At 39.6% G+C, this 21,438-nt stretch overlaps 1 protein-coding gene across 2 annotated transcripts; it reads left to right on the top strand.

Annotated features, from left to right (window-relative positions):
• The first annotated feature begins 12,929 nt into the window (after positions 1-12,929).
• pax9 (paired box 9) lies at positions 12,930-20,889 on the top strand. Of its 2 annotated transcripts, XM_028566058.1 has the most exons (4): positions 13,046-13,081; positions 13,649-14,263; positions 16,254-16,393; positions 19,885-20,889. In XM_028566058.1, exons 1-4 carry the CDS (start codon positions 13,057-13,059, stop codon positions 20,140-20,142), a joined length of 1,038 nt encoding a protein of 345 aa, XP_028421859.1. In that variant the 5' UTR covers positions 13,046-13,056; the 3' UTR covers positions 20,143-20,889. The 2 variants fall into 2 exon arrangements, with proteins under 2 accessions (XP_028421858.1, XP_028421859.1); XM_028566057.1 differs by lacking the exons at positions 13,046-13,081; positions 16,254-16,393 and adding an exon at positions 12,930-13,012 and having other exon boundaries at positions 19,885-20,146.
• The last annotated feature ends 549 nt before the right edge of the window (positions 20,890-21,438 follow it).

The raw sequence follows: 21,438 nt of genomic DNA, 5'->3' as shown, positions 1-21,438 counted from the left end.
ACACAAATACATGCCAACCAGAGGAGGCGAACAAAAGGGGAAAATGTAGCCCCGCGTCCGAGACCCGTTGGAAGCATTTGTTCCAGTCAAGATTTTGCATTTGTTCAGTCCCGCAATAATGCCTGATTGACGCCCCGGGACAATGTCCTTTAACTTTGCAGGATAAATCCGAGCTTGTTCCGTGTTGTCATGGTTTTGAATGGAGCTGAATAGGATCTGGGTTACTATCTACTGCTCTGCGTCTACTGGCGCCAAGTCTATAGTCCGAAGCAATATTACATGTGTGATTCAGGGCGTATTAAATTCCTGTTAGATTTTCAGAGTTCAACAAAGTCGGTGACCTGCAATATCAGCCCAAAATGCTCCGAAATCTACATCTATCTCCCGCTGTTACGCACATTACGCACAAGCGTTTCCTTGCAAAACAAACACTATTAAGCAACTTTTAAGATGAAATTTGATATCACCAAAAAGTGAGGGGCTGACTTCCCATTCAGGCATCATGTCTGTGTACACAGCGGCCTCCCAGCGGTTGACAAACACCAGCGGATTACAGTACCACAGGTTTGCTGGAGTGGATAGTTTACAGAGGGCACTCGATTGGAGAGCAAAAACACGCAAAGGCAAAGAAAAGTCATGTCCAAAGAGCGCGAATTTCTCTGTCCACAATGACCCAGCAGCCACTTAATCTATTTAACACCCGCGAGGCTTCAGCCAGAGAGGGTCCTCTGCAGCTCCCGAGAGCTCTCCATTGCCAAATATTTACTCTGTTGTTCAGCTCTCCATTCCCAATCGCTTTCTCAGCCAAATGGAGATTTTTCTCACATGGTTCTGGATTAAGCAGCTGAACTGACAGTTTTAACATTTCAGACCTTAATGAATATTTTGCAGACTGATCAACCACAAGCCTGTAATTAAACACTGTATTGAAATTAACACACAGAAAACACAGTGTTGAAATTATATATATATATATATATATATATATATATATATATATATATACACTATATATATAAAATGTAACTTATTGAAGTCTCCTTCACTCCAAAATGTCTGCTTTGCTTATTGTTACTTCAGTTGGATGTTTGACTTTCACTGAGCTGAATGATGTAGGCTTGTGTAAGTGAATGTATGAGATGATTTTGTGACATCATTAGTTTGGATCTAATCCGGCTCCAATAAGTAATTTACACAAGTGTGATGAGGAGAGATTGTGTCTAGAAGTTTAACTTTTGAAATGAAATATATCTGCCTGTTTATAATTTGATTTTTTCAATGCGGGAGAAAGAGTAGATGTAAGTTTAAGAATTTTGAGAATGTGATTGAATTATGTAAAAAAAAACAAAAAACAGTGTCTATTAGATGTTCACTGAAAATTAAAAATGAACACATTTGCTGCGTTTGCTTCTAAAATCTTTAGCTTTTACTACATCATTCAATTAATATACTGTTTTTTTTTTTATTATCAAGGCCCACTTATATCCACTTGGTAAGTCCAACTTTTTTGCACTTTAATAGTATTATTATATTGTTTGTTCTTTCCAGTGCTGGAAGCCAGTATAAAAGACAATTACATAAAAAGAAGGTTACGTGTAAACAACAGGAGTATAAACAAACATGAAACATGGCGGTAACATGACAGAGTTGTATTATACGAACAAATAAGTCAATAAAAATGTGTCTTTAAGATTTAAAAGTTAAAATGTTTCAAAGCCAAGGTAGCAGCATTGCTGCAGCAGAACCAGAGATATTATCTTTTTTTATTATAATCATTCTTCTACCTCACTTAATGCCTACATTGCCCACAATGCACCTTGTCCACCGACAGTTCGTTCAGACATTCAGGTGTGCTATGCTAGTAGCGGCTACTGTAGCCTTGAGCCACTAGGCTTAAGCAGAGATGAGCAGCAGGCTACAGAGGTCTGGTAAACTCACTTCCGTCTAACTTCACACCCCCAGACTTTTGAACATTATCAAACTTGGAGTCTTTAGCCCCAACTGACGATAAATTGCCTCAAGTGACATCAGGTAAGGCCATCAGACTTCCCACTGCTCCCTCTGGAGCCACAAAAGGCTTCATACACCTTTTGTCACACACACAGCAGTACTACCAACACATGTAAACAGACTTTGATGTGTAAGCAAAGAATTACAACAGTCCAGCCATGAAGAAAGTGTGAATATCTTTTTGTATTTTGCCCTTGCTTAACTGTTTTTATTGTGAAGCCCAAGACTCCACTTGAGTTTTGAAAAGTGCTGTATAAATACGTCTTTACAGAATTACATCCAATATCACTGCTTATCTAAGTCACCGTCTTTTAACCAAACATGCACACCACGATGTCCTCTATTACGTTTGTTTTCCAGGTCTAAACACTATGCGGTGGCTCAAATTGTGAGCTTGCAGTTTACAAGTCACCCAAACACAAAGCTAAAGCCCAGGATGTTTATCTGATCTCGGTCTGACTGATTATCCATCACCTAAACAGCCACAAAGAGCCCTCTGTTACTCCTCAGTGTAGCATGATGCTCCAGTAGCTGCACCTGCCGCTGGTGTCCTCTCCCTTCTCCCAGTCCTGTAAATACCATTAGCATTTTGGAGAGGGGCTACAGGGGGATAATTACTTGGCAGCCACATCACTCTCTCTGCAGTAAACTGGGGTCTTGTGAGGCTGCTTGATCATGTGGCAGCTGTGTGTGCGCTGCTCAGTGAAAGCGTGTCAAAGAAAAGTCAGGTTTGTTTATACGGTGCTTTAAGACACAAAACTTAGTGTGTACCGATGGGATTTTCATTAAAGGAGTTACAAAACAAGGGGAAAGTGGGATAAGTTCGGACATTATAGAAATAAAGTGTGTTTAAAAGGAGGAATTTAGAGCAAACACACTTAAAACATCATGTCACACACCCATTGTTAAGGACTTTGAAGTTCAAATAATTTTATATTTTTAAAGAGCTATTCCACAGTATTGGGGAAGGCTATTTCAGATCAGCTTAACATGAAGAACTCCCATTTTAAATGTTTTAGTATTGAATTGAAGAGAGAAAAATCATGAAGAATAAAGTGATTTCAAGTTCTTTGTGTGCAACACAATGCATTATTCATATTCTACCTTGATTACCAAATAATAAAGTCAGCAATGATCAGGTCATTGCTCCAATTAGACACAGTGTGATGAAATATTAAAACTTCAGTTTGCTGTGAATGTGAAAAACAAACAAATGCAAAAGTCTCTAAGAAAATAATGAAATACCTCTTACTTTTGAGCAGAGTCGTTTCCACACCCGCCATCATCAGTGTTGATATGAGCCCCAATAAGTTGAAGATATCAGGCCGATGTTGCTGTCGTCATTGGAGGAAATATAAGTACAAGTATACACCATATACCTCGAAAAGAAATAATCTACTCTGTCTATTAATCATAACAAGACCAAGAAATAAAGTTCCAGACTAAATTAAACAACCACATACTGCATCTATACAGCTAACAAGACGTCTCACTGTACTTACTACCATCTACTTTCTATAATATCAACATGATGCTTTGAAGTAAAGAAATGTTCACTTACATGCATCAAAACAGGCTTGTGAGAAGATCTGCAGCTCCTGAAATTCAGATGATGGTCAGCGTAGAATTTCTACAACAGAAGTGGCATTACTCATCAGTTAATACTGTTTTTAAAGAAACAACACTGGCAAAAAGATTACAATAATAATAATAATATTTTTCAAACATTTGATTAATAGGAAAATCTGATTTTTATAATTAAATGAGAAAGCATATATGGGAAGTAAAGGAACCGTTACAGACTTTGACACGAGGTTGTTTGGAGATAAAAGGTTATTGTTCATTGCAACTCCCATGCAAAAATAATGTCTATTCTCTACCTGTTTCAGTCCTGTTCCAAACTGAGATGCACTCTTGAAACAGAGGATGCAGGCATCAGTCACAGACTGTGATCATGGCGCTGACAATCTCTGCACAAATCGGACTATCCTGAAACAAGTAATAAAAAACTTTTTGTCTCTTAATTTCTGAACACAAAATGTGTAACTTCGGAGCACAAAGACCAGCTTAAGACTCTGGACTGTCATAGCTACAGCTGACTTGTTGGACATGTGTGATGCTTGGTTGCCCTCTACAGGACAGACATTAAAACTGAGAGACAGACTCATGTTTGCTCTCCTTTCCAACCAACCACACACTAGGGGTGGAGTTCTGAGGAACTTTCACATCTGTTTGCCAGCACAGATGAAGGGAACTTAAGTGTCTGTTTGGTACTTTGATTGTATTAAAGAATGTTTGTACCTGTTGCTACTCATTCTCGGCAGCCTGTTGTGTAACTGAGGGAAGAGCAGTGATCTCACAGGATAAATATCTGAAAGGATGAAACAGGATCCTTTATTGCTGTGGCACTGTAGTTAGTGTTCAATGCCTTACTAAAAGGAACTGCATATGTTGAGTTGTTGCCTGAATTTGATATTTTTTTTTCTGATAAACTGAAGGATGAGTACGTGCTAAATGAACTATTTAAAATTTTGGATCAGCTGGAAAATGTATCATCTAAAAGCTGATCTTTGGGACATTCTACAACCAACAACATCACTTATTTTAATGTAATATTTATTGTTAAATACTGCAGAGTATCATTCACTGTTGTGATTTTTGGGTGAACTGCCAGTGAAAGAACAATCCACACATCACTTTTACTACTGCCACTTGGTCAGTTTAAGATTTTAAGAAGCATAATTGTTATGTATGTTGTCTTATATGCCAGTGCCAAAAAATGTTGTATGCAAATCTAACGCATTATAAAGTAATCTGAATCACAATACTGCTACAAAACGAGGCTACAAACACATGATGATCTTATAGAACATGATGCATTGCTGTACATTAAACTACCCAACACTATATACAGGAGTTAAAGTTAGCCCAACCTTAAACATCTACAGCAGTAAAATGCAATATACACTTTATTGTAGCAGCAATATTAATCCAGAAACATCAAATGTCCACCAGATGGCGCCATGGTATTTGGGAATAAACATGCTGTGTGGTCACAGTCTTGACACTGTCTGCAGCTTCAGTGACCCTCTGCAGACAGTCTGACCAACAAGGACACACAGAGAGACTTCAGAAAAAGAAAGAAGTTGCTTTAACATTTCTGCTCTTTTGGCTCCCAGGAAACACCTGGAAATCTGATTTCAGGAGCATCTGTTGCTCAACGAGTACTGGATGTTCCCAATTATTAAAACCAACTCACCCCACTGTACCTGATTCTCTGGCTACATAAAGTATGCAGCTCCAGATTCCACTAACACGTCATTACATTTTGCTATAAAACGCATCACCCTTACCGTCATATTGAAGGCACTACATCACTCACACACAACTTAACTGAGGGTAAAAAAATTGACGAAAAGTTATTCAAATTGCTATCATTTCTAACTAGTATTGGTTTATTTTCCTTGCAGGCTCCATGTCGGCAAATTAAATAACAAAAATATATCAGAGGACTTGTAATTTGACACAATTCTCACTGACATTATACAGCTGACTCTCTTGTTTGTTTAGGAGGATATTGAACGCTTAGCTCACTCAGTAATCGAATAACATTGTGTAAAAATCTGACGCTCGTGTGCCCAAAACTGACTAATTGCAGGAATGTTTTTGCGCGTACGCGGGGATCTTAATGGATGAGGAAATTTAATATAAATCCAATCCAGGTATGACTCAACGGTTCCTCGAGTTTAGCGCAGAACGCGGCGGTGTGGCCTGTATCAACACCCCATTTGCACTTTTCTGCACAAAGAAAACGCCGCGTAAAAACGCACTAAAGGTACAACTCTCCATTTTTTTTTCTCCAGTGTCCTTGGTTCAGGACAAAGACCGCTCCAAATTAGGGCAGAATGAAATATCTAATACTAATGGATGCCAGGTGCCAGACGAACAGATGTCAAAGTGATGTATGCTTAAAAGTGTCGTAAATATTGTTTCTTTTTGTCCCTCTCTGCTGAAACCCGGGTCTGGCCTCTGAAACACGACTACATACGTCGTTAACCCGCGTTCGTCCTCATTAAGGCCGCACTAAAGTTACCGGGAGAAGTGCTAACCTGCAGAAAGACTTTAATGGTGTCACCGCCATTTGGGCTGCAAAGGTTAGAGTCATCAGTGCGGGTTATTTTAAAGGCGCGAGAGTGATGGCATTTCCCCCAAAAAGCAGCGGCCTCTGCGCATTAAAGCTCCATATAGTCTTATTTTATTTGTATCAAACAGCTGGAGGCGACACCACTTCTCTCTGCGCCCTAATACCCCGGATTAGAGGTGCATTTGTGTGACAAACTGCTGGGCCTTGAAAGCCGCACGCACGCGCGCGTATCTTATTGCAGTTGTCAGTCAGTTTGGGATGACAGACCTCCAACCCCTCTGTGAAACAAGAAATCACTGCGCGTCCCCATAATAACCTATTAGTGGTGACTTGGATTTCCCACAGGATCATACTGGGAACATAAAACCTGGAACCGTTTTTTGGTTTTTTTTTGCACCGCTCTGCAGCTTTTCTCCACGAAGAATCTGAGCAGCACAGCGGCTCTGCACCACTGATAAGAAAAGCTGTCCTGCACAATTATATATATATATATATATATATTTTAAACGTATTTATTTATTTTGGACCACAAGGAAAATTCAGTTGGCGGATTACAGTCAAAGCGTCTCAATCCATTTCCGTGTGTTGAAAGTTTTAAACGCTAGGCCCACTGATACAAAGTCATGCATGATGTCAGGTTGCAATCCATTTAACGCGGATGGAGCCAATTATAGCAAAAATAAATAGCTGCATGGCAAATGGTCTGCACCGTTGTGACAATAATAATTAGAATGTTAGAAACTGTATAGTATAATATGGGGATGTGACTCTCATACAGATTATCAAAATGACAACACAAATTATCGATATTGTTTTTCCATTAGCCAGTTGAGTTGTTTCATGTATCAAAATGTTATATTCCATAAAGTTAAGATGGGAAACACATTCGTTTTTGAAAGTCCAATATCACGATAAAGTAGCCAATTAAGTCTTTTTTGGGTTTTTTTAAGACTTTCAAATTGTATTATCTATATGAACCTCTGACTAGTGGTGGAATGTAACAAAGTGCATTTACATTTTATTCTACTTAAAATTACACATCTCAGAGGCAAATATACTTTTTACTCCGCTACATTTATTTGTTAGCTCTAGTTACTCATGACTTTGCAGATTTAGATTAATACAAAATATCAAAAAACAAATACATGGTGATATATCGTTATAGATGAAGCTATCCAGTAGAATATACAACTTCATTCAAATTTGCACCACATTTGCAACATTACAATGAATAAGAGATTAATGCATCAATAATTATATTATACAAATATGATTCTGAAAAGGGGCATTCGTGATATTTTAACTTTTTGTACTTTAGCTACAGTATATTATTTCTATGCTAATACTTTTGTACTTTTACTTAAGAGCTTGAATGCAGGACTTTTACTTGTAACAGAATACTTTCACGCTGTAGTAAAAGCTATTTGTAAAAGATCTGAATACCTCTCCCAGCCCCGCCTCTGAAATTGTGTTTTAGTTATTATTTATGACTTCTTGTGTACTTTGATTGCGCGTTGCATAATAAGGAAGTTACATAGGATTAGTGATGTAAATTGATTTCTTGTCAAGTGTGTCAGTTTACTTCTTGGTCTCAGGTTTCAACTTCCAGCAGAGCTGAAAGATGAAGATCCACTCGGACAGACGGAGAAGTTGAAGCAGAGAGGCGATGTTTGGCTCTCTCTCTCTCTCTCTCTCTCTCTCTCTCTCTCTCTCTCTCTCTCTCTCTCTCTCTATATATATATATATATATATATATATATATATATATATATATATAAAGAACTAATGAAGGAATAATATCTGTGACCTGCTTCTAATTAATCGAATCGCAGGAGTATTACGCTACTTGGTGAAACATTAAGATGGTTGATGGCTGAGGGAGGAAGCGGAATGCCCTCCCCATCATCATCATCATCATCATCATCATCATCATCCTTTCCAGAGAAAAAGTCTATTTGACAGGTGCTGAATATAAACGCGCATGATAACATATCCCAAAAATATATTCAGTCTTAAGTTTTGATTCTGACTCGATTCTTTCAAGCGTGAAATTATTGTTGGTTTCACAACAAGATGAGAAAGATAAGAGACGTCGTGTTTTGTCGTATTTGAGTGTTACATTACATTTACATCTAAATCTCACTGTTAGATGAAAATACAGAAGCTATACGTCGACTGTGAGACAAGTTTTGGTTGAGATTAATTTTGATGAGGTAAAATATAGGATTAGACACTCTTTTCGGAAGAAAAACTCTTTTTGGAAGACGCAAGCGATTGATTTACGTTTGATTTTTGATCATTTGTCACTTTTTATTTACCGCAACATCGTGGATCATACTAATCTCCACTGATGAGAAATTGAAATGTGGATCCGCTACATATTTCTGTACAGACATTTAGGTTCCTTTATAACTTGTCGATCAGACTGAATCGAAATCCTGCAACTCTTTTGTCAGTTTATCTTACTTGATGTGGAAGAAATCCGCGCGTCAGAAAACAGGAGAGGTATAATAGGTTTCTCATCTCTAGAGCTGCACTGCATATCTCTCTCGTTGTGGTGACAACAAAAAAGTTCCCTCAAGTCCTCACTTGTTGGGAAATGTGGAACTGAAAAACAATGATGGTTAAATGACTTTGCTCTCACATGAAGAAGACAGTTGAGGTGGGAGCGGCACACTTTATAGCTCTACACCATGCAGATGTAAACAAGCTCAGCTGGATCTTTTTTGGAACAGTAGTTTTCTCTCCTCTGGTCACATCTGGAGCCGCTATATGATTTATAATTGTGGATATTTGGCATTGAAGCGAGAGCAGAACGCGTTTCTGTAAAACGCCTGAACATGGGTCTTCATTTTCTAAAAGTGTGATCCTTGAGAGTGGATGCGCTGAGTTAATTTCAGGGAATAAAGTGGGTGAACCATTACATCCAGTTACAGTAATTAAGACACATTCAAAGAAATAAAATATATTTTACTCACTATTTACATTTGAAAGATGAGCAGCTTTAACCTGCTAAATGCCGTCAGCCTGAAATATGGATGAGTTGGAGTTCCATCCTGTCAGTGGGCATCTTCTCAATGTCTTTATTATTTGGGACTAACAGCACCTGAATGACAGGAATCTAAAAAAAAAAAAAAAAAAGTAGTACAAAGTAGTAGCACAAAAATCTCTTTGGCCTACATCTTCTTCCATCATCTTGAGTCAATAAGGACCTCCTCCGCCTGTGAAATCAATTGGCGAACACTTTGACATGAAAGAAAGCTGTGATATAAACAGGTACATCATCAGCCAGTATAGTTCACGAGCCAGCTGGGACACGAGCTGTTTGCTTAACAGATTCCACAGAAGGTAAATAGAAGAACAAACCTGTAAATACAAGAGACTAAATGAACACAATGTAATGGATTATTCATTTGGAATAATTAGGCGTATCCTGATATAAATCATTAGCTATGGCTTATTTTTTATAATATATTCACAATGTTCATACTGTATATATTATATATATTGCCTCAGTACTCAATGCAATGAGAATAAAGTTTAATTTAATCTAAAATATCTCACATTTCCAAGAGTTTAAATATACAATTGGGTTACATTTTCTTGTAATGCTAGTTTGTAGGTGGAATATTTTGAGCGCAGTTGTAAAATGTAATGTAAAAATAGGCTATACAGTAAATAAATTGGTGAGAAAAACCTTATGTAAAAACGTGTATTGGAGGCTGCAGGTCACTTTGCTGCAAACAAGCAAAAACTCAAAGTGTCAGAATATTGTGGAAATTGCAGTATTAGACTGGTGAAAGGTGAATTATGTATGTCACATTCACTACAACATATTATTATTTCTACAAAATGTTCCTGAAGCCTTAAATCAGAGATTATGGAGGCGCACATAAACAGTAAAAGCACCGGACACACAACAGTGTTATGTATAGTCTAAAATCCTTAGCCTAATACATCCTGCAGGATTTAGCCAAGAACCCTTTCAAAGTAAAAGTAAAAAAAAAAAAAAAAAAAAGTTTAATTATTGTTTGTTGGCCAAGAAAGATCTGTATATGTATTTATCTTAACACTTGTGCTGCAAATTATTTGATGAAAAGGCCCACAGCAGAATATGTGCAGGCGGATAAGTGTGCTGCAGTGCCAAATCCACAGAAACAGTGGGAATGAATCGGCCGGTACTGTCTCCCGCAGAGAGCTACAGTCCAAGCTTTGAGTCCGTCCTTACACAATTTGTCTGACAAGTGATGCGTTGCCTTCACAGGCGGTTTAAACAATTCAATTCGACATGGACGAGTTCGGGCTTGTGAGCTGTACAGGCATGTGACAGCCATGTCGAGTCTGGATAGCATTATTAACAAACCATGGCAATGCGCTTTAAAATCTAACGCATAATAATGCTAATAAAAATCGCTGTGTAATATTCTTCTGGCTGTAATAATCACATAATTTGACTTTTGTACAAATACTTCAATAACCTGCAATTATTTATTTCAACCAGCGATTTCATGTTAATATTTTCCAGTTGTGTGATGTCATGCATACACGCGAATAAAAAGCGGTGATGTGGCTGCGGCGTCATGCATCCTCCCGCGGAGTATCATCTATTATATTACAGAAAAAAAAAAGAGGACGTTCAGGTGTCCGTTGAGTCTTAAAAAAAAAAAAGGAGGTGAAGATGGAGCAGTTTGTGGAGACCTTTTATCCCTCACCACTGACCTTTTGTTATTTCAGCCACCAGAGGAACCTCAATGGAAACAAGTTGAGCACGTTTCCCCACGGTAAACATTATCCTTGACGCATTAGCGGCCTGGGAGCGGAGCAGGGTGGGCAGGTGGGGGCATACCTACGCGGTGGTAATTTTTTTTTAAATGAGTAAACTAAGGCCCCCGGTCGGTCATCTTAAGGCAAATAACGCTTCATGTAAACAAATATTTCCAGAAAAGCGTTAAAATACGCCTCCTTCAAAGACCCGTCTACTGACTTGCATTAGTGTTAAAAGCGCACGCTGTAATCTGTGCAATTTCAGAGATTTATGCCACCATGAAAAAGTGGGAAAACTAAACCAAAAAAAGTGTAGGCCTAGGTGTAGTACGTTAACCCTGCAGTATGCAGCTCACAGAGCTGAAACAAATGCTGAGGAATACCTTGTGTACATTTTGGCCCCTCACAGCAGCTTCGGTGTTTAATGTCTGCAGAGGTTTTCAACAATATTCCTAATTGCACTGCTGTACAGGAGCGCCTTTTGATGTCTACATGCACGGTGATCCTTTAGGTTGTACAGAGATGAAGGTCAGTCATGCGCCGTGGCCTTTTTAAAATATGACACGAGAAAACCCAAAGCATGTGTCAAAATGGGGAGAGAGTGAAGGCGCAAAGTTATGGCGTGTGTTTGTTTCTCGTGTCGGGGAGCTACAAATCTTTCTTATTGCTTGCAAGTGGGGTTTCTGTACAGCGAGAGCAAGTATGCAGAGGCAGTAAAGGTAGAAATAATCCCGTTAGGAGATATTGGTCTGCAGACGTTTAGCCTGATAGCTAATCATCTAAAGGTTAAGACATAAAAGGTAATTTCTTTATCATATAAGAGTTCTGTAGCCTACGCCTTAACGCTTGCAGTGCATATTGGTAAAAAATTCACTTTTTGGCCCGTCCGGTGCAAAGCCTTACTGCAGATCAAATGGACTCAGTTTGAAATGGAAAAATTATTAAGTTCAAACACTTTAAAGTGTAATGTTCGTTTTACAGACACGTCACAATAAATAACATTTAATTTAAAATTGGCACAAGAGATAAATATGGCGTCTGCCGGTTTTTTTTTTTTTCAAACTGCATGACCAGATTCTTCCAAGGTTAAACATGTTCGCCTTTTGATCGCCTCGTTTTCAGCAAAACATCATCCCCGTGAAGGATTTGTTTTTAGCGTGTTTTACAAATTATGTCAGTCAGTGGTTGATGCGTAAAAGGAGAGTAAAACATGGGCGACAAATATGGTAAAACGTGTGATAATCCTCGAGCGCACTGAGATTCAATTTACAAACATCACCCGGCCAATTCCATTAGCCTACTCAATACCAATAATTAATTTCCTGCCATTTCCTTAATGATGCAATTTAAAAAGGTTGAGATCCAGGGTGGGGTACTGAGCGTAAAAGCCACTCAGACTCAGGTTTTGCACCTTTTGGTTTTCATATTAAAACTTGAACTTTTATTTATTTTTTTAGTTTGAAATGTTTTATCTTTGTTATGAAAAATAAAACAAAGATTAAAAAAATGATACGTTACGTGGGGCTTTAATTGAAGAAGGTTGTGTGTTTTCATAATTCTTTTTTTCAGATGATGGTTACTTGTGATGGTCACCCACTGGCTCTTCTACGCATCTTGTTTGTATTATTTAGTGCCACATCACTGATCCAAAATCTTGATATTGCTTTATACTCATCATATCTGTCTCAATAACAAACGCATTCATGGTGGTATATCCCCAGCTTTGCTTTCTGATGGGAGAGAGCAGGAAGAGGAAAGGGGGGGGGGGGGTCTTTGTGGACTTGTCATGTCAAACTTTTGGACCAATAGCAGCGCAGCTCTGAGCAATCTCGAAAGTCTATTGGAGAGCCGAGCCAATCAGCGGGGGCGAAGCGTTGGAAGTCCAACCTCCTCATTTCAACAGATTGAAATGTAAGCCTGTCTCCAGCGCCGTCAGGAAACAGATCGAGAATTTTGTCCTTGTTGTTCCTTATCGCGCAAGAAAATTTTCTTGGACGCGGTTTAGGACAGTGGACACGCTGGACGCGGAGCAGGATCCACGCAGGAGGCACAAACCGGACACCGTGTTCTTCGTTTGCGGCTTTAACACGATGGGTAAGTTCAATGTTGGATCGTTTTGGGTTTTTTTCCTGTCAGGGATGCAGCGAACGGTCCAACGACAAGGTGGGGAAAATATAGCGAGATATATCGCCTGTCTGTGATGTTTTGGCGGGTCATTTTATCTGTTAATCCAGTGGGGAGACACCAGCAGACTGAATTACTGCATGTGTCAGTTACGCACAACTTTTGACATACGTGTGAAGTTTAGCCAGCGTGCATGACAACTAGCCAGTCATCTATCAGTCAGCTATTGGTGTGTACTTTTTCACACAAGCATTACACACAACTCAAAGTCATACATTTGTATTTTAGAGTGAACTTTTTGGGTGAAAACACTTAAAACTTAATAAGATGCACCCTTGCGTAAAGATGGATTTTTAAACGATTTAGACACTTTAAGGAGTTTTGGTTACATAATGTTCTTATATAAATGGCAAAACACGGTTTAACAATTTACATATTTACCGTATTTGATGGTAGCCTATACAATTATGTGTTTGGTAAGAAATATCAGGCATTTTAAATATGTGGTTTCACCCGGGTTAAAGCCGTCTGTGGTGGGGCCTTGGGTCGGTTACCTAATCGCTGTCTCATTGTTCTGCCCGTCTGTGTGTTTGTTTTTGACACCAGAGCCAGCCTTCGGTGAGGTGAACCAACTCGGCGGTGTTTTCGTGAACGGCAGGCCGCTCCCCAACGCGATCCGGCTCAGGATAGTGGAGCTGGCCCAGCTCGGTATTCGACCGTGTGACATCAGCAGGCAGCTGCGCGTCTCCCACGGCTGCGTCAGCAAGATCCTGGCCCGCTACAACGAGACCGGCTCCATCCTCCCGGGGGCCATCGGAGGCAGCAAGCCGCGGGTCACCACACCCACCGTGGTCAAGCACATACGGACATACAAGCAGAGAGACCCGGGGATTTTTGCCTGGGAGATCCGGGACAGGCTACTCGCCGATGGGGTTTGCGATAAGTTCAATCTGCCCTCAGTCAGCTCCATCAGTCGGATCCTCCGCAACAAGATCGGGAATCTGTCCCAGCAGAGCCAGTATGAGTCGGGCAAGCAGGCGCCTCACCCACCGCCACAACCTACGATACCCTACAACCACTTATACTCATACCCGACATCCAAAGTGCCCACTCCCCCTGGCATGCCCACCCTTCCCGGACACATGGCCATGCACAGGATATGGCCTTCCTCGCATTCTGTGACAGATATTCTGGGGATACGGTCTATTACAGAGCAACAAAGTAAGCATGGCTGCATGGAGGGCGGTTGCGATTGTTTATTGCACTACATTTAAACAACTTTTGAAGAGGGGTTTGCTCGCAAGAGTGCAAATGTGTGTGTTTGAGAGAGAAGGTGGATTTATTTTTCCATCTGAATTACTGTAATTGTTTTTGAAAGGCCCAAACGTTACTATTGGGATGTTATAAACTCAAAAGGCCTCTATGGAGGGAGATCGCTTAAATGCCATTTGACCTGCCGGCTGATATTGATTTGAAAGGGAGGCAGGTTAGTCCAGAAACAGATGGTCCGGCTTGCAGTAATAATTAAGAGGCGGATGTGGAATATTAGAGGTACAGCGGAGGGAAAAGCGGTGAGATGAAGTGCATCACAATGATGTGTGCTGAATGTTTGCCATGACTTGGAGCCAGACATTTTTGCGCAGGGCTGCGTATTCAGCAGGTTTAACCGGGATCCAGGCCCAAAAGGAGCCAACCAGCTCACATTAAGATGCGTTTTCTGCTGCATGTGTTGTGTTTGTCGTATATGTGTCGCATGCAGGTAGGACCAGATATAGCTTTGGTTTGCACTCAACAAGACCACAACTGTTTTGGAAACAGGGAAACAGGATCAGGCATAAATCAGTGTTAATGGTCGGCTCGGTGTTGCGAAAGGGCTTTTCTGAGCGCTTGTTTTCCAGTGGCAGGAAGGGGAGTGCTGTCAGTCCATTGCAAGCAGTCCTGCTGTCAGGATTCATGGCTACCACGCACAGAAACACAGCCCCGGCTCCTCTCCACTTCCTCCGCCATGCGAAAACCTAACTCGGACAATCTAAACAAGACAAATGCAAGGCAGATATCCACGAGAAATCGCAAGTGGAGGAGTGTGTTTTAAAAGGCTGCTTTTTTAAAACAATTTGTGCATTTCCAAATTATTAGCAGATGTTTGTGGAAGGTTTTTGGATGCTAAGTTTCACAGTACGTTTGGTGAGGTGAGAGCTTATTTGCATCAAAGGGATTTCACCAGTCAAATTATTAAATTAATTAATAATTAATTAAAAATAGCATGCATTGGTTAAAAATCAAGACTAAATGTGCAGTATTAATAATCACAAACTATTAGTAATTTTACTTGAGCTAATATTTAATTTGACGCGCATGCGGGCACACAGATTTAAACGCACATGCTGCATACATTGCTATGGGGGAATTCAGTTGCAAACATACAAAAAATACAAAAAAACAAAAACTCTTTATCGAATTAGAACTTTGGTGGGCTTGATTTTCCCCGTGTAAACGTTTGGGACTGTGTAATAGAATATCCATCACGCACAAAGGAGGGAGACGGTGAAAGTAAATCTAATTTGTCCCACGACAGGAAGACGCTTTGGTGGGCTCAAATGTCCCCGACCCACCAGAGAGTCCCCTCACTTCTGCCCATCTTCAGCTGGGCCTCTGTCTGATCTTCAGGAGCAACCAAAACATTTAGCTTCATTCAATCAATTTACTTTAAGGCACGTGAGATCATTTCACTTTCTCTTTTCTCAGAGTTTAGTTTTTTTTTTGTTTAAATCCCGAACAGAAGGGGTTGAGGCCTGATCACGTTTATTGATTAATGGTTGAAAGAAGAAAATGACAAACAAGAGAAAATATGTCCAACTTATATTTTAGGAAGATAATATTTCACTTGCAGAGAGTTAGAAAGTACTGTGTCAATATCAGATTATGTAAATATTGTATTAGATACTACAACTGGTTTAATTGATCAAGAATATAAACGTTTTATAAAAACGTTACGCACATGAAAGCCCATTGGATAGATGAGCTATTTGTGCGTAAAATAAAAACATCACAGTGCTTTAGAACAAAATGTCTCAGAGTCTGGTCTTATGCAACCTGGCTAACCTGCGCCTGATGGATGCATTAGAAACAGCGGCCTGTGCGGGTCTTTTTCCTCTTAATCTTAAAATCTCTTTCTCCCTCTCTTCTCTCTTTCTTTTTTGCCCCCCCCCAGTTAGTGACAGTCCATCCTTTTCCAGCGCCAAACTAGAAGAATGGAGCGCTATAAACAGGACTAATTTCCCACCTGCAATCTCTCCAGTAGTCAATGGCGTGGATAAACCGCATTTAGAACCTGAAGCAAAATACACACAGGTAAAAAAAAAAATGGACACCTCTTTTTTTTTTTTTTTTTAAACCTAAAATGCAACATTAGTGACCAGAGTATATCCAAATTTCTGGCAAGCTGTTTTTTTTTTTTTTTTATCCAACTGATCTCTCGAGTTCTTCATAATATTTTGATAATTGGCTTGGGAATGCCACAGCATTAATGCGATCCTTCTCTGGCTAGCTGGTAATGGTGCTTTTATTTGTATTTTATATATATATAGTCAGCAAACTAGTATATAGTCTGTTTTTGGTTTCCTGGTAAATTATTCTGACATAGGCCTACAGTAATTAATGGGTTGGTTCCAGTGCTATAATTCCATGCAGGGTGTGAGCCAAGACATTGAACTGCATAGAAGGAACATTTACCCCTACAAAATTGGACTTATTTAGGTTTATTGTGACGAAATGTAGCAGCTAATATTTGGTATAAAACAACTGTCGTGCAGGCCTAAACTTTCGGCACATTAATTATTATTGTACACAGAATTTTCAGAATTCGACAAAAGACGTGAAATAGCCTAATTAAAAAGAAAAGCAGGGTTGGGATAAAGGCGCGGAATCTCACACATTATACACATTCAGATTAATTAAAAATACTTTAAGTTTTCCTATTTTTTAAGAACTCGTCATACGCAATACGTATAAATACATTTATTGTAGTCCCTAAATCAAGTTGGCTTATTTTTGTCTATAATTCTCTATCAAAAACTAACTTTAGTAAAAAAAAACTTTTAATGGGCTTTTATTTTTGGGGGGGCTTTCTGGAGTATAGTAACTATTGGCTAGGATGAACCCATGTGTGCGCGCGCATGCGTCCTTGTTTCCAATTATCTGGACAGGGCGTGCGATTCTCGTTACAGACAATAAGAAAAACTATTTCATGCCGCATCATTTATTTTGCCACTTTATGACGGGGGCACTTTTCATGCTCGTTACGCAGCAAACTGGGCCGATGCGTGTGAGATTAGCAGCGTATAGAAGTTCCAGCACAAAGTGGACACACTGGCTGTCTGAGCGGTTAGAAAACCAACCGTACAAGAACAGAAGTGAGCCATTAAATGCAGAAAATAACAACTCTATAAATTACAGCGTTTATTGCAAGAAAAACAAAGGATGGTGAAGCAAGTAAAGGCTGGAGGATTAACCCGTGGCTTTGAACGGGCAGCTACTGCAGCCTGCTCACACAGATCTAACGTTAAATAGATCCGCATTTGTGTTTTTCAGAGCAACAGTAAAAGAGAGAGATGTCATGCACGGGGCGTGCTGAAATGTTTTCTGCAGTTCATTTTCTTAACATTTCCAAAACAAGGTGTCACGTTTTCCCACATTTTCTTTAAAGCTAAAGGCCTAACTCTTATATTCTCCTTAAGGGTGACTGTCAGTCCAAAGTGTATTCAAATGGGACGCTGCAAACATCACATGAGTCACATCCACTCATTTCTGTACAAGGCCAGAGGCTGCGAGTAGTAACATGTGGCCTATAGGCGCTGTTTGTGAGGGAAGATGCACCCATGGGACTTCTCAGGGTTTTCTCTAGAAGAAGAAGAGCATCATTAAAGTACATTTAAAGGTTCAGTCACGAGCTCAGTGCGCGCGCGGCGGCTTGGAGGGGATTCCGTTTATGTTTCGAAAACGATTGAAACTTTCAGCTAAACTTACTTTTCTGAACACATACACTTGTTTTTTTCGCGCTAGACTAACGTGCTTTTAAATAGTTTAAATGATTTCTTTGACTTATAAACAATGGGATCAGAGCGTGACAAAGTTAATCCGTTTGAGTTGGAATTATTTGGATGAATGGCGTCAATGCTTTTATTCATGATTCAATTCTGGTTTTACTTGTTATTAATAAAACCAATTCAAAAAGACATCAAAACATAAACACCTGTACAATGTGTTAAAATGTTGTGACAAAAAAAAGAAGAAAAGATAATCAAAATAATTTCTAAAAAAAAAAAAGATTTAAAAACAATCCACAAGTTTTGCATTTTGTTAGGTAGGATAATATATTTTATAGATATATACATATGAAATAAAACAATTCTTAGTTTTAGGGATATATAGGTATATCACTTCAGGGGTGGACAAAATAACAGGTAATCCCAATCAAATGATGCAATCTGACACAAAAACCATAAATACACCCTTTGTAAACATTTTAAATTTGGTTGACATTGTGTCAGACAGGTGTTGATTTAACTCTGTGGTAATTGCTGGTTTGTCTAAGGATTGCATTATACTGAAAGGTCTTTTCTGTTATTTTGTATATGTGTGTAGTTGTAAAGTACATGTTATGTGTGTACTGTAGTTGTGTGTGTTATGGTGCTTTTCATTAGCTTTCTTTAACATTTTTCCAATTTGATTTAAATGACAAAAAACATTTTAAAACAACTTTCTGTGAAAGAAATAAGCTTCAGTAAATAAGCTTCAGTATTGTTGAGCTACACACACACACACACACACACACACACACACACACCCCCAACACAGCCCCACAGACACCCACAAGTGCGTACACACACACACACACACACACACACACACACACACACACACACACACACACACACACACACACACAAAACTAGTTGTCTCTCCATGGTTCAGGTTTATAAGCACCACAGATTTCAGCCAATAGTATCATTCCCACATCTATTTTAAAAAAATACACGAAAATAGGTCAAAGAAACTGAAAAGATTTCACTTTTTGAAATAATTCTTGGTAGTCGCAGACCACCCAGCAACAGAAATTCGGCCTCCCTGTTGAAATGCTTTGGTGAATTCCTCAAGTTAAGTCCTGTCGCTGTGCCAGAAAAGCAAAGCCCATTCATGCTCCGAACCCTCGACTTATTCTCTATCATATTTCCCCTCTTCCTGCCCTTTCACTCTCAATCTCTCACGACATCTGTTTTGTGGCGCCCCCCAACCACCCTGTCTCCCATCGTCTGACGTGGTGTATCAACGCCACCGGACTAAACGTCCACTTTTGGGTAGAAAAACAAGTCCCGTAGACAGACGGGCAATCATGCATGTATGGTTTTTATCCATGTTTAATATGTTCCAGGGGCATGAGAGCGCATAATTGATCATTCATACTTTCATCAAAATTGGGAAAATGGGTTTTTTATGTGGTGGCTGTGAAGTTAGAATTTAACTTTCTGCTGTTTATAATTCAATCACTTCTACTTTCACTTTCTTCTACAGCTTTTTTCCATTATAACGCAGCTGCTTGTGTGTGTCACCTGGGTTGGGGGGGTCACCAAATGATGTAGCTTAACATTGAGTCTTGCTTCTCAATCCTCTGTCAAGTAACTAGTTTTCGTAGCAAATTTTGCTTCTTTTTTTTCCAAATCTGAGAAAAACCACGGAATGAAAATCACTAACCATTTCTACACCGAGCAGGGACCCAAAAAAGAATTAGTTATCAGTGACATTTCAGACGTCTAACGCAAGTTTTCCCTCTCTTTTGTTCCCAGACGCCGAATGGATTGCCCACAGCGAACAGCTATGTCACAGCACCCAGCATCCCTCCCTACCACCCTCACACCACCCAAGTGTCACCCTACATGGGGTACAGCGCCACCACGTCGGCCTATGTGACCGGTCCCACATGGCAGCCGGCCAGTGGCAGTGCTCTATCTCCCCACAACTGTGACATCACCACCCCTCTGGCCTTCAAGAGCATGACAGCCAACCGTGACGCCATCCACCCAGTTGCTGCCTCGGCGCTGTGAAGTCAGACTGATGGGAGAGAGGGTGAGGGAGTGAGGGAGGGCGAGGACATAAGACACCAAGTCGGTCCCCCCCCCACCCGGCTTCATTTCATTCCGACTGCCTCCTTTCCATGAAGGACTCGGCCCCAGGACCCATATTTCTTCCCCTCCTCCTCTCTGCTACACACAGTCAGACCAAAGACAAACAAGGAATAAACAATTCATTTTCAGTCATTTTGTTTTTTCACTACAAACTTTGCTGTCTGAAAGAACTTGCAGGACAGACAGGTGTACTGAAGGACTGATGTATGACTGCTCCTCCATCCATCAACACACTTCCTCTCAGATTTTTTTTACTGCACACTTCTGCAAATGTCTTTGGGCAAAATGGGGTAATGTATAACTTCATGAGTAAGCAATCAAAGAGGGGAAAACTTTGCATTAGTTTTTCAGGGTGCTTAATAATTGCTATTGTTTTTTTTTTTTTAAATGTTTGTATGCTTTTTTTGTGTTATGTTTTGATAAAAGTAACTGCCTTATGGAGCATTGTTTTCCCACTTCTCTTAAAATGTAGCCTATGCAAGAGCTCCAGCGAGAAGTTTATTTATTAGATTAAGGTACGTTGAATGAAGTGCAATTCGCCTTACAGACAGCATGGGAATCTCCACGCACGTTTAGACAAAATTGGCATTGGTCTTATGTTGGAGTCTAGAGCATTAACAATTGACAAATGTTGCACAATGAAATTGAATGTATCTTATTAAATTGTTTGGCTGTTATTGGTCTTCATGGAGTTTGCCGGTTGTTTCGGGGAATCCTAAAATTTTTTATTCTGAGAACAGAAGAGGCATAAAATATTTATCCTCCCTCTCCCTTTCGATCAGTGCAGCTAACTTCAGGTAAATCAGGGGTATTGTAGCCTGCCGGCCTGTTTTACATGAGCAGGAAACTGTTTTTCATAAAAACTATGTGCATGCCTATACAAGGCCTGTATTTTCTATTATCAAGCGTCACGGCTCACTAGGAAAGTTCATCAGAAATGCTTCGAGCACACAGGAGCCTTGTCACCACATAAAGCAATTCTTTTAAAATTGTTGTCATTAAAACAACCTCACCTCGTTACACTTAAACATATATGCCTGAAGGAATACATGGTTTAGAAAAAAAAAAAAAAAGCATATGTATATAAAAATCCTACAAAATATATATAGATATTGATAGATAAAATAGATATTTTACACAATTTCCTCAATTAAATTTTGGGTCTGAAGCACATATTGTTTGTTGAAAATCAAGTTATAAAAATATAAAACGCAG

The sequence above is a fragment of the Perca flavescens genome, chromosome 20 (assembly GCF_004354835.1).
Source record: "Perca flavescens isolate YP-PL-M2 chromosome 20, PFLA_1.0, whole genome shotgun sequence".
Taxonomy (NCBI): domain Eukaryota; kingdom Metazoa; phylum Chordata; class Actinopteri; order Perciformes; family Percidae; genus Perca; species Perca flavescens.
The sequence above is the reverse complement of the archived record's forward strand: the minus strand, read 5'-3'. Positions and strand labels throughout refer to the sequence as shown.

Coding starts and splice junctions, on each gene's coding strand:
- pax9 (XM_028566058.1), top strand. CDS start 13,057: ATGCAGCGAACGGTCCAACGACAAG. Junction 13,082..13,648: donor GCGAACGGTCCAACGACAAG/GTGGGGAAAATA, acceptor TTTTGACACCAG/AGCCAGCCTTCGGTGAGGTG. Junction 14,264..16,253: donor GTCTATTACAGAGCAACAAA/GTAAGCATGGCT, acceptor GCCCCCCCCCAG/TTAGTGACAGTCCATCCTTT.